This window comes from Panthera onca, chromosome E3 (assembly GCF_046562875.1).
Source record: "Panthera onca isolate mPanOnc1 chromosome E3, mPanOnc1 haplotype 2, whole genome shotgun sequence".
Lineage (NCBI taxonomy): Eukaryota > Metazoa > Chordata > Mammalia > Carnivora > Felidae > Panthera > Panthera onca.
Genome location: NC_138354.1, coordinates 5109017 through 5122992, shown reverse-complemented (window position 1 = coordinate 5122992; position 13976 = coordinate 5109017). Strand labels below are relative to the sequence as shown.

General features: G+C 49.2%; 1 protein-coding gene across 4 annotated transcripts in view; it reads right to left on the bottom strand.

The window, feature by feature from the left end:
• Positions 1–13976, bottom strand: part of CYTH3 (cytohesin 3) — a 175789-nt gene that overhangs the window by 12965 nt on the left and 148848 nt on the right. For all 4 annotated transcript variants that reach the window (XM_078439720.1, XM_078439719.1, XM_078439721.1 and 1 more), the window contains 3 exons: positions 11915–11979; positions 11210–11276; positions 2205–2323 (listed from right to left, as the gene is read on the bottom strand). In XM_078439720.1, the coding sequence (XP_078295846.1) occupies positions 2205–2323; positions 11210–11276; positions 11915–11979 (251 nt within the window). The remainder of the gene's footprint in view (positions 1–2204; positions 2324–11209; positions 11277–11914; positions 11980–13976) is intronic.

The following is a 13976-nucleotide window of genomic DNA, read 5'->3' as shown; positions in this document are numbered from 1 at the left end:
GACTATTGTTAGGATGCCTAGGTGGCTCAGTCATTTAAGCGCCCAACTTCGGCTCAGGTCATGATCTTGCAGTTCGTGGGTTCGAGCCCCACGTAGGGCTCTGTGCTGACAGCTCAGAGCCTGGAAACTGCTTTGGATTCTGTGTCTCCCCCTCTCTCCATCCCTCCCACCCTCCCTCCCTCTCTAAAAACAAACATTAAAAAAAAAAGCCATTCTTTCCCCCGCTGAACCATCTTGACATCTTTATTGAAAATCCTTTGGACAGTAAATGTGAGGGTTTATTTCTAGGTTCTCAATTCTATTCCATGACCTATAAGTCTATCTTTATGCCAGTACCACCCCATCTTGATTACTGTAGCTTCAGTCTGTCTTATAATTAAAAAATGTGAGTTCTGCAACTTTGTTCTTCTTTTTCATGGTTGTGGCTACTTTCGTTCCCATGAATGTCTACCTTAATTTTGGGATGAGTTTGTCAACTTCTACAAAGAAATTAGCTGGGTTTTTATAGGGAATGAGTTAAATCTATAGATCAACGTAGGTGGTATTGTCCTCTTTGCAATACTAAGTCTTCCTATCCATGAACATGGGATATCTTTCTTTCCATCTATGCAGGCCTTTTCATTTTTTTTCAATGTTTCGTAGTTCACAGTAAAAATTTTGTACTATGTTAAATTTGTTCCTAAGTGTTTTATTCTTTTTAATATTATTACAAAATGGAGCTGTTTTCCTAATGTCCTTTCCAAATTTGTTCACTGCTACCATTTACAACTACAACTGAATTTGACATACTGGTCTTGTAACCTGCAGCCGTACTGAACTTGTTAGTTCTAATGTTTTTAGTGATTCCTCAGGATTTTCTACATAGTGATTATGTCCTCTGCAAGCAAAGTTTTATTTCTTACTTTCCAAACTAGATGCTTTTTAATTTCTTTTTCCTGCCTAACTAGAACTGACAGTACCATGTTGAAGAGAAGTGGTGAGAGCAGTCAACCTTATCTTGTTCTTGCTCTAAGGAGAAAGCACGATGTGAACTTGGGGGTGTCACAGGTGCCCAACATCATGTCGAGGAAGTTCCTTTCTTTTCCTGGTTTGTTGAATGCTTTTGTCACGAGGCAGTGAATGTTGTCATATACCTCTCCAGCATCTATTGGGATGATCATGTGGGTTTTGCACTTTATTGTACTGATACAGTATATTACTTTGACTTTTGTATGCTGCACTAACCTTGCATTCATGGGGATGAAAGTACAGGCATATGGTCATTTTTATATATTGCTGGATTTGATTAACTAATATTTACTTGAGGGTTTTTGCCTCAACAGTCATAGGAGACACTGCTCTCTAGGTTATAGATACTGCTCTGTAGGAGAGACAGAGAGAAACAGAGCACAAGCGAGGTAGGGGCAGAGAGAGAGGGAAACACAGAATCCAAAGCAGGCTCCAGGCTCTCAGCTGTCAGCACAGAGCCTGACACAGGGCTCGAACCCACAAACCGTGAGATCATGACTGAGCCAAAGTTGGATGCTTAACCGATGGAGCCAGCCAGATGCCCCTGTAGGTTTTTTTAAACTGTGGCCTCACAGAATGAGTTGGGAAGTGTTCTGCTTTCCGCCTTTGATCGTTTCAAAAAGCTAGAAACAGAAACCACCCTGGTTGAGCAACCATTGGGCTTTTGTTTAAAAATGCTCATTTGGTCCTTGACCAGAACCTGCTTTTGCGTATTTGGGGGCTGTGCTGCCTTAGACTTCTGCCCTCGGCTCTGCTAAGCAGGTCAAAGAGACCTTTAAGTGGAGAAGGCTGGGAACGTAGATCTGACCAGCTGCTCACCATTTAAAAAATTAACTAACTTCCTACCTTCATTCATACCCGCAAGTAACAGGGGTAGGAAAACCACCAGGAAACCTGGTGCATTTCTGGACCAAACATGAAAAGAAGACGATGATGGCTTCTGAGGTTCGGAGAAGAGGCAGCGCCATCTTCAGTTCCGCTGTGGCTCCCTGAGCGAAGTTCCAGAGAGCGCAGACCCCCACCTGGCTCCCGAACAGGCACCCCTCTCCCCTCTCAGGGCAGAGGAGAGGACAGGATGGGACTGAGCAAACCATTCCTGGGGAGCAGCACGTGTGCCCCCAGGCCCACAGGCAACTGAGACAGACCCTGATGTGGAGGGTGGACCCAGGTCAGGCTGCTCTCCTCCTTCAACTTACCTCTCACCCAGATAGTCCCCGATCACGGTCTTATTTAGGCCTTCTCCTTTATACAGGAACTGGGCCACGTCCTCTGGGGAGCTCTGCAGCAGGTCATTCTCTATTAGAAACTGAATTCCCTGAAGAACATAAGGAAGGAAGCTCTCGTTAGCAGGGTCACCCAGACTCCTTTGCAAAGACAGAAAGACATCTAGAGCAATGATCTCACCGGCTGGGCCAGGCAAAAATAACAGCACGCTTGGATTCTCACTCACACCCCATAGGACGTTGTGTCCACCAGAGAAAAGCAAGTTCATTCCTCCTGTAAGCTTAACAGGCTAAAAGGCAAATAAACAGGTTGCTGGACAAACCATTACAAGGAAGTTCTTAGAGATTTTAAAGGCAGAGGTAATAACAGCACTGAATTTCCCAAGCTCAGAAGAACAAATCTGCCGTGTGTGCACAAGAGGAACGCGTTGTACGTGGTCGGCCAAGCCAGGCCCTCCAAAGCTCCCTTTTTCCTTGCCTTTCCTCACTAAATAATCACTTTCCCAGCCTCCCTTGTGACTAGAAGTGACCTTGTGACCTTGTAACTAGAACTGACAGATCTGGTCAGAAAGCAGTCTGCAGGGAGGACCTGGGGAAGGTGGTGCCTTCTTGATAAAAAGGGGCTCACAAGCAGACACCGCTCCTTCTTCCTCCTTCCTGCCACGAATGCAGATGTGATGGCCGGAACCGTCATGGCCACCGGACGAAGGGAAAGGCCCGGACCAACACAGGGCCTGGGTCCTGCCACTTGGGAGCCACTTGTCACACTGCAGCCACCTCTGCTGTGTGAGCAGTGTGCTGTGCAAGCTGTGTTTACAAGACTTTCTGTCGGCTGTGGCTGAATGTGTTCACTGATCCCTGGGCCACCGAGTCTAAGCCACTGAAAATTCATGCCCGCTTGAAGGCCTTAAAGGGCACAGGTGACGACGTCTAAGTGAAAGACTGCAGAGGGGCTGCCCTGCCCAAATTAGCCTTGCTCACCCCGGAGAAGTTCTAATAATACTGAAATTTTACCTCGGACACAGCTTCTGAGCTGATTTCGAGATCCATGCCGGCTAAGCTCTTAAGGGAATTCTCTCATCTCTTTGCTACAGATTCGGAGGTGATTTTCCAGATGAAACTCTCAGTGCCCGGAACCTGGGCTCCCTCACACCACATGGTCCATGCTGAGCTGCCAGCATGGAGTCAGACACGGGGCTCAAAACCACAAATGCCAAGATCATGACCTGAGCCGAAGTCTGGTGCTTAACCAACTGGGCTACCTAGACGCCCCACCACATGGTCCATCTGAAGTCTTGGTTTTTCAAACACGTGAATGTCCACAGCGGCCTTATTTAGAATTCCCCAAAACTGGTAACAACCCAACATCCAATCAGTGAGGAGAGAGAAACCTATTCTGGTCGATTCCATATGATGGAACACTACACAGCAGTGAGACAGAACAAACGCACTGCATGGAACAATCTGACAGGCGTGATGTGGAGTAAAAGCACGACACAGAGAGGACCTTAATCCCATTTACATCAAGTGCAAGACAAGCAACACTGCTCTGTGGGGACAGAGTGGAATTCGCTCACCAAGAGGAGACACAGACAGACACTCCTAATGCCCCCCAACCACATCTTGCTCTGGGTCACACGAGAATTTTAATTTGTAAGAATTCGTCAAGCTGTGCACTCAAACTTTGCGCACCATATGCTGTTCTTCAAAAAATAAAAAAGTTTACCAAAAACTCAGTGTGTCTGACTATCCTAAATTAACTCTCGTCTATTTCTGGTGGGAGCTGAAGCGAGCACAGACCCCCTGGTACCGTCTCCTGAGCAAGAAGACACGCACATACCGTAACAAAGCATTCCAGTCCCAAGTGTGCACCTGTCCTACCAGGTCCCCAGAAAACAAGCTACGGGACGGAAGTGATGACGCTGGTATCTCATTGCCCCAAGTGCCATTTGAACCCAGCACCCAGGGTGAGGCAGGTGCGGGAGTGTGGCGGATGGGAGGGGAGCTCTGGGCGGCAGGGTAGACCTTTACTGTCTGTCCTAACGTCCTTGGCAAAGAGGTCAGAGGCCACAGCTGCCCTGGTCTGCCTCTCTGGACTCCATGTCCCAAGGACTCAGAGACTGGCTGTGGGTGCAACTGGTAGATCCTACAGCCCCCCAAACTGCAAGAACAGGGGGAGAGAGCATCCAAAGGAGCCCAAGATCCTGGGACCAAGGGACCGGCACAAACAGATGCTCCCTGGGGTGTGCCTGGCTGGCATCTGGAGCGACATCCCTTGCCTAGTGTTTCATGACCACTGTGGCTGTGACAGTGGCCAGGGTGGTGGCCCGCGGTTCTGAAACCGCAAGCTACAGGCTGTTTTGCAGCCAGTTCCCCGTGGCCACCTCCCCTCTGCCCGTGCTACTGTGCCTCACAACCTTGGTGGGGCCGTGGCTCTGAGAGGGTCCTGTATCCGTCCAGCCCTGCACTCTCTTCAGCCTCCCAGCAGCCCCCAGAGTCCGCAGGCCCAGCAATTTCTGCAGTCGCAAGGTCCCGGGCACTCCATCAGTCTATGCTGCTGAGCCTGGTGATAAGCTCTCCAGAGCTGCTCATGACCTGCCCTACAATTCCAGCACTAGGAAGGTCCTCAGGGAGGAGCCTCAAAAACTGGGATCTGAGAAGAGCAAGTAGGTTCAGAACAAGGTAATCCTGTCTGCACTTCAAGGGTACAGAAGGCGCCAGAGGAGCCCCAAGTCAAGCTCCAGCTCCCTCTGCAAGAGGCGCCGGAAAACACAGAGCCAATGGGGGCAAGCCCAGGCCAGCGACTAGTAAGAGAAAATGGAGGAAAAGCTCGAGTCAAAGAGAGCATTTATTCAGGAGAAACCAGACCCAGAGGCAGAGGAGGAAGACACAGAAGCCGACCTCGTACAAGGCAGGGGAGGCATCACCGTCCATGTGGCGTGGACGCTGAGACTACAACGATGGGTCCACAAGCTGGGGGACCACCAAGGACCGCTGGCAGCCGCCACAGGCTGGGAGGGAGGCACAGAGCAGACCCTCCGTCAGAGCTTCTGAAAGGAACCGACCTGCCCACACCCGGACCTCACACTTCTGGCCTCTGGGACTGTGAGACACCGCATTTCTATTGTTTTAAGCCACCAAGTCTGTGGCCATTTATTCTAGCAGCCCAGGACCCGAATACAGTAGGCCAATACTAATAAATGTCCTAGTATTATTAGGTAATATGAATGTTTCAAAATACTATTTAGAAAATCAAACAGTAGGGGGCGCCTGGGTGGCTCAGTCGGTTAAGTGGCCGACTTCAGCTCAGGTCATGATCTTGCGGTCCGTGAGTTCAAACCCCGCGTCGGGCTCTGTGCTGACAGCTCAGAGCCCGGAGCCTGTTTCAGATTCTGTGTCTCCCTCTCTCTGACCCTCCCCCGTTCATGCTCTGTCTCTCCCTGTCTCAAAAATAAATAAATGTTAAAAAAAAAAATTAAAAAAAAAAAATCAAACAGTAGAATCTACTGAAGGCGGGGGGTGGGGGACCATTCAACCCATTACACCTACCCCATCTCTCCCTATTTCCTTATTTTCAACCTGGGCACTATCTGCTCTCAACGTGGGTCTCAATCAGAACATGCCTGGACTTTACTGTTGTTTTCCTTTTAACCTAATGTGAAGGTGCTTGTAAGAGGTCACGGGGCCAAATCAAACTTCTGGGGCTTATGGATTTGATACACTCGTTCCTGAGCCTTCACTTATGCTGTGTATTTGTGATGTCTTTTCAGCCTTCTGTTGAATTCAAGTTTTCTGTATTCAATTTTTCCGAGTAATTCAGAAATCCTACCTTATCCCTGTTTTTGGTGGTTCCTCTTAAAATTTTACTTTAAACTCACATTCAGCTGTGAACATCTAGAACACCTTGGCCAGCGTTTACTTCCCTCCTTCCCTTGCTACGTATATACAGTTGACCCTCGAACAATGCAGGGGTTAGGGGCTCCAACACTCCACAGAGTCAAAAGTCTGCATAAATCTTTTTTAAAAAAGAGTTTTAGGGGCACCTGGGTGGCTCAGTCAGTTAAGCTGCTGACTTCGGCTCAGGTCATGATCTCACAGTTCATGGGTTCGAGCCCTGTGTCGGGCTCTGTGCTGACAGCTCGGAGCCTGGAGCCTGCTTCTGATTCTGTGTGTGTGTCTGTCTCTCTCTCTCTCTCTCTCTCTCTCTCTCTCTCTGCCCTTCCCCTGCTCATGATCTGTCTCTCTCCCTCTCTCTCAAAAAATTAAATAAACATTTTTTTTTTTTAATTTTTTTAACATTTATTTATTTTTGAGACAGAGAGAGAGACAGAGCATGAACGGGGGAGGTTCAGAGAGAGAGGGAGACACAGAATCGGAAACAGGCTCCAGGCTCTGAAGCAGTCAGCACAGAGCCCGACGCGGGGCTCGAACTCACAGACCGTGAGATCATGACCTGAGCCGAAGGACACTTAACCGGCTGAGCCACCCAGGCGCCCCATCAAAAAATTAAATAAACATTTAAAAAAAATTAAAAAGATTTTTTTAAACATTTATTTTTGAGAGAGAGAGACAGAGTGTGAGCTGGGGAAGGGCAGAGAGAGAGAGGAAGACCCAGAAACGGAAGCAGGCTCCAGGCTCTGAGCTGTCAGCACAGAGCCCGATGCACAGCTCAAACTCACGAGCCGTGAGATCATGACCTGAACCGAAGGTGGATGCTTAACTGAGCTGCCCAGGCGCCCCTGCAAGTAACTTTTAAATTTAAAAAAAAAAAAAAATTGTACTGCTTATTTTTTGAGAGAGAGAAAAAATGTGCATGGGGAGGGGCAAAGAGAGAGGGAGACAGAGAACCCGAAGTAGGTTCCACACTGTCCGTGCAAAGCCCAACACGGGGCTCAAACCCATGAACCGTGAGATCATGACCTGAGCTGAAGTCGGATACTCAACTGACTGAACGAACCAGGAGGACCGTAACTTTGGACTCCCCGAAAACCCAACTACTAAAAGCCTACTGTTGACCAGAAACCTTACCGATAACATAAGCAGTCAATTAACCCATTTTATACCTTATATACATTATGTACTATATTCCTACAATAGTATCACAAGGTTACGATACCATAATAACAGTCTTAGCATAGTTAGCTGGAAAAAAGAAAATGTCACTGAGAAATTCATGGGGAGAAAATACATTCACAGTGCTGAACTGTACGTATTGAAAACAAAAATCCAGGTGTTAACTGGACCCTTGCACTCAAACCCGTGCTGTTAAGGGTGAACCGTATGGAGATAATCTAGGCCTTTAGTATGAAAATACTCCTTCACCAATCTCTCACTTAGACTTAACTGAACGTTTGCTGGCTTCTCTGCGTCTGTCCCGCTTGGTCCTGCAGCTGCTCTTGGATTCGTGGTTTTTTCCAGGTGCACTGCTCCCAGAAGGTCTTTGCGGTTACTTTCACGAGTCCTTGCGTATCTGAAGTGTCCTCACTGGTCTCCTCATGGGCAACAGTCTTGATACACGGAATTCTAGGTTTTAAGTCCCGTCTCCTCCCTGCTGTCTTTTATCCAGTGTTGCTGTTGTGATTCCTTTCTTCTTAATCTGGTCTTTCGTCCCTGGAAAGCCAGTGATTTTCTCTTTATCCACAAGTTTCCTGGCATTTTACTTGACATTTCTATGTACAAGTTTTTTAAACCTTTATCCTGCTTGGCCTACAGTGAGCCCTTTAAATTTGAGGGTTTTATCTTAATCTAGTTCAGAAATATTCCAGTATTTCTTTGAAATACATATTCCACTCTGGCTTCTGTTCTCTCCTCCTGGGACTTCTGCTCGATGAAAGCGGGGCTGCCCGACATGCTCCCCAATCTTGCGGACCTGCCCAGAGCTCCGGAGAGAACCACGTAGCGCCAAGGCCCAGCCTGCCCATGGCCCCGTCCCTGCTCCGTGCCACAGGTTTCTAAGGGTGTCATTCTTCACTCAACAGTCAGCCGAGTGTCCGACTTTGGCTCAGGTCACGATCTCATGGTTCGGGGGTTTGAGCCCATGTCAGGCTTTGCGGAGATGGCGGAGATCTTTTCCACAACTCCGTTTTTGCACTGAGGACAAGCAACATGCTATCATCTCTGATGCGATGTATGATACACAAAACTGCCCTACTTTGAACATTTCCATGTTGGTTCTGTTCCTGGAGTTTCACGTCTCTCTCACGAGGTCAAGCAGCTTGTACATTTGGTGATTCCTGGTTACGCGTTCACCTTTGTACCGAAGGTTCTCCGGTGGCCAAACCGAACGCCATTGGTTTCCGGAGTGGGTGACGGGCCCAGGGGGGTGCTCAGAAACTGGTCTCTGGGAGTCGGGGTTTCTCCTCCTCGGTGAGGCCAGACGAGAAGAGACGCCTGCTCTCCCACCTGGGGGCACACGTCACCGCCTGGCGCAAATGCAGCCTGGGCAAACAGTCTGGACATCCCCTCTATGGTCCCAGGACCCACCCCTGCCGCCCAAGGGAGCCGAACCCGACACAGCTCTCCTTTCCCAGAGCAATTTTTCCTGAGTATACTTTGGACTACTGTTCATCTTTTGTCTTTCTGGGTTCCCTCAACTTCTAGTCCACTGGGTGAACTCGTGCTTGTTATAGATTTATACGTTATATTTTTAAAGGCATCTCTAGGAAACTGCGAATAAAAGAGAGAGGCTGGCGAATGTCTCCAGCTTCCTTGACTGAATCAACTTCTCCTCTTACCGAATGTTTGTGTCTCCCAAAAATTCCAATCTTGAAGTTTTAACCCCCCCCCCCAGTGATGGTGTCAGGAAGTGGGGCCTCTGGGAGGCAATTAGAGTTAGACGACGTCATCTGAGCAAGGCTCTGACCTGATGGAACTGGTGCCCTTGTAAGAAGAGACACCAGGGAGCTCTCTCCTGCTTTTTCTCCACCATGTGAGGACACAGTGAGGAGGCGGCCGTCTGAAGTCAGGAGAAGAGCTCTCACCAGAACCTGGCCGTGCTGGCATCCTGATCCGATTTCCAACATCCAGACTGTGAAAATGTCTATCGCGTAAGCCACCAGTCTACAGTATTTTGTTATGGCGGCCCAAGCCAACTCAGTGGACTCAGGAAAGTGCCATAATCAGCTACCAAACCAGGGAACTTTGATAATTTTTCCCCGCAAAAGACCACATATAGACTAAATTTGCCATCTGCCTTTACTGAGCAACATAATAAGTTGTTGGACAGAACCCATGATGAATATTTTAAAAATCCTTCAGGTGGAGAGGTATGTACACAAAATGAAACCTGTAGAGCAACTCGCCATAGCCAAAGCAAAGCAGGTGAGCACCCCTCCGTGGACGTGGACAGATCCACACGGCTGACCAGGGCTCTGGGACCTCCCAGCTGGGCTCAGGGCTACCTACAAACCAACCCCAGAGTCCTGCAGGAGCTAAGTGCAGTGGTTATGGGCCCGAGTCTGAAGTGGATTCCTTGCTCAAGACACTAGGCAAGTCTCAGTGGCTCTGTGCCTCACTTTCTCCAACTGTGAAACAGGAATTAAAAATGGAACCTACCCCATAAGGTTAAGTATACTAATTCAGTGCTGTGCTAGACAGTTCCTGATACGTGGCAAGTTCAATCTACGTCTGCCCTTATTACTGTAACTCTGATTCCCGGTACACGTAGAACAAGGACACAGGCAAGAACCTGACAGAACTCCTGCAGAGTGGCAGCACCACTAAAAAAATAAGCATATTTGGGGCGCCTGGGTGGCTCAGTCGGTCAAGCGTCGGACTTCAGCTCAGGTCATGGTCTCGCAGCCCGTGAGTTCAAGCCCCGCGTCAGGCTCTGTGCTGACAGCTTGGAGCCTGGAGGCTCCTTCGGATTCTGTGTCTACCCACCCCCCCTTCTCTACCCTCCCCGACTCGTGCTCTGTCTCTGTCTCAAAAATAAATAAACATTAAATAAATAAATTAATTAAATAAACAAGCGTATTTGCGGGCGCCTGGGTGGCCTGTCAGTTAAGGGTCCAACTCCTGATTTCAGCTCAGGTCATGATCTCACGGTTCCTGAGTTCGAGCTCCTCATCAGGCTCCACGCTGACAGTGCAGAGGCTGCTTGGGATTCTTGCTTTCTCAAAATAAACAAACTTAAAAAAAATAATAATAATAAGTGTATTTGTATGTCCTTTGTGCAGAGGACCTGAATTCATCCATGAACGTATTGCCATGCTATCATGTGCTATAACTTAGAACAACTGATGTATCTCTCAAGATGTTTCCACTGCTTACCAAATCTGATTAAGTCAACTCTGTAAACCCAACTAACTCCTAAGGGAAAAAACAAAACTGCTTGTAACTCCAAACCTCAAGTCATTACCAAATTCACAAAATCATTCCCATTGACAATTTCATTTCACCCTCAGAGACAAGCAGCTTTGTGTTGAAGGTTTCATCTTCTTCAGGCGTTTTCCTAGAAAGTCCAACTTGAGGAAAGACCAGGTAGTGGCTTAAACCAGGAGAGTTCCTCAGTCTCAGGCAGACATCTTCTGTCTCGAAGGTGAATGGAAGGAATCAAGTCCTCTGAGGTGAACGATTGAACACCCACCCCCCTCTCCAGACCCAACACACCAGCTGCAGCCCTGCCCACTGGCTGACCAAGCACCCCCCACCCCCACCCCGGGCTTCAGGCTGTACGTCAGCAGGAAGACCCCCACCTCTCAGCCTGGCCCCAGTGAGGCCCACACACGCTGGCCACTCCCAGGAGGCCCGTCCTCACCCTGAGCCTCACGCGCAAAGAAAGGTCTTTGGGTCCAGACACCAGGTCAATGGGCACTTTTGCTTCCCCCCAACTCACTAGCAGCCCCTTCGTGATAAAAATTTAACATCACTCAGTATTTTTATGAGGGTATGACCACCTTTGTCCAGAAGGAGAGAACCATTAAAATGGATAAATCGCTCAATCTCTTGCAGGCCAGAAAACTAGAATGTCTGCTTACCTTTTTGGGATCCATGTTGAATTTCTTCCTCCCCATAGCTATCTGCTTGTTCCTCTGGGTAGTTTTGCTACACATTTGAGACAGTTGAGAAATCATCAGCTGACGTTTACACCAAGTGCAAAAGGGAACACAATCTCCTCTGGTACTTCCGCTGCAGAAAACCACCCAGACACCCCCAGCCCTCCATCTGCCCACTCCACCCACCCCCCACCTCCCTATCTCCCCGTCCCCTCCCCCCCTCCCCCCCCCCCCCCCCCCCATCGCAGAAGCAGCACACAAGGCTGCCGGGCTCTTTTCTACATTTGATTACTTCTTCAGAAAAAGCTAATAACGAGTAAGAAACAGCAACTTAAGGAAAGCATAGTTCCCTTCTGTACAGAAAGGCTGCTTCTTTGGAGGTTAATGTGGAAGGGCCTGTGCTTCCCCGGGAAGGGAGAGGAGAGAAGGACCCCAACTCCTCCGTGGAAAGAAGGAAGGGGTGAGGGGAAGAGAGCAGAGCAATCAACCACCTCACAAGGGCTGCCCCGCTTCAGGATCCCAACTTTACAGCCCCTGCTGTGGCCCCACCCTGGAGGCTGTGGCCCAGCCATGGAGGCTGTAATCTCTGCCCCTGCTGTATCTGTGGCCCTGTCCCTGCGGTGGTCACCACAGCTGGAAACCAAGAAAAGAGGTTGGCTACTGGGCAGTGTGACACCAACTGTTTACCTTTCTTCCACTGAAGTTAGATTGTCAATCTCCGTCATAACTTCAGCAATTTCGTATTTCAGCCTCTGCAAAAACAGAAGAAAGAAATTGGAGGGCGGGGGTCTTTACCTTCCCCTCCTAGACTCAGAGAAATCTTAGCCTTCGGACACAAGCTGCCCCGAGGCCCCATCCAGACATCACAGGTCTGGAAACATCAGTCCTTTCTTTTTTTTTTTTATTTAAAAAAAAATTTTTTTTTAACGTTTTTTTTTATTCATTTATGAGACAGAGAGAGACAGAGCATGAATGGGGGAGGGTCAGAGAGAGGGAGACACAGAATCTGAAACAGGCTCTGGGCTCTGAGCTGTCAGCACAGGGGCCCGATGCGGGGCTCGAACTCACGGACCGCGAGATCGTGACCTGAGCCGAAGTCGGCGCTCAACCAACTGAGCCACCCAGGCGCCCCAAACATCAGTACTTTCTATCCATGCGGAGAGAGAGCCTCTGGGCGGGTGCAGCCCCAGCTCTGGAGAAAACACACTATCATCCATCCGCTCATCAAGGACAAGCAGGGAGGGGTCACCCAGGCAGATTCTAGAGTATCTGTGTACAAAATCCAGAAGCGACACTGGGGAGGACGTCACAGGTGTGGCAAGACACAAGAGCAAAGGGAAGTGGTGAGTCCTCAGCTCACTCCCTGCAGCTCTTCAACTCCTCCCCCGGCCCCGGGGCTGCCTCAGCTCTTGCGAAGAGGAGGGAGAAGGTGCAGCTTAGACGTGCAGAGACCAGTATCAGGCCCCTAACCGCCAGTTGCAGGGTGATGTCCACCACTCTGCCCGACACAGAGCACCATGGACAGAGCCCAGGAGGTGACAGCAGAAATCACCTGTGGCACTTGGATACGTCAAGAACAGCAGAGGGGACAGGCTCCCCTGTCCCTCCATGTGGCTCTGCCACTTACTGGCTGAGAGGCTGTTGGCAGCCCTCTTAACCTCTCTGGGCCTCGATGTTCTCAACTCAAAAATGAGGTCATTAGGGGTGCCCAGGTGGTTCAGCCGGTTAAGTGTCCAACTCTTGATTTTGGCTCAGGTCACGATCTTGTGATCTCACAATTTGTGAGTGTGAGCCCCACATCAGGATTCACACTAACAGCACGGAGCCTGCTTGGGATTCCCTTTTTCCCTCTCTCTCTCTCTGCCCCTCCCCCACTCGCTCTGTCTCTTAAAAATAAACTTATAGGGGCGCCTGGGTGGCGCAGTCGGTTATGCGTCCGACTTCAGCCAGGTCACGATCTCGCGGTCCATGAGTTCGAGCCCCGCGTCAGGCTCTGGGCTGATGGCTCGGAGCCCAGAGCCTGTTTCCGATTCTGTGTCTCCCTCTCTCTCTGCCCCTCCCCCGTTCATGCTCTGTCTCTCTCTGTCCCAAAAATAAATAAAAAACGTTGGAAAAAAAAATTTTTTTAATAAATAAATAAATAAACTTATAAAAACATTTTTTTTTTTAATTAGGTCATTAGAGCTACATAAGGTTCCACAGGCACTATCATTATTCATGTCCAAATAGGACCATGAACCTTAAGATACATTCTTATTCCTCAACCAAAGCACCCATTCTGGGATACGGTGGTTTTTACAAGAAGGAAGGGTAACCTTGCAAGATACAGTTCCACAGATTATCTTCCAAATACAGAGAAATTTTTATTTGGAATACCATTCTTTTCTTCACCAAGGAAGTTCAGACTTCAAACATGGGCTCCTAGGAAGGAGCTGCTATGTGGACACGCTTGCTCTTGCAGCAAGTGGCCTGTGAGGCCACATTTATTTTGGCGTCACCAAGATCAAGAAGCTTCTCCGAGAAGGGCCCTGTGTCTGAGTAACTTCCTCGAGGAAGCCCCAAGTGGAAGCAGCTCTGGCCTCCCGGATCACTTCTGCCGCGGCCCCAGACGCTCTGAGGCTGAGGCTACGGTCTGGCCCCTCTGCTCCTCCTGCGGGGCCCGCTCTCCCTGTGCTCCGAGCACACACACGTGGCAAGTATGGCGTCTGCCCGCGTCTTGTCGCCCTGCTGCCACCAGCTCAGTGGCGGC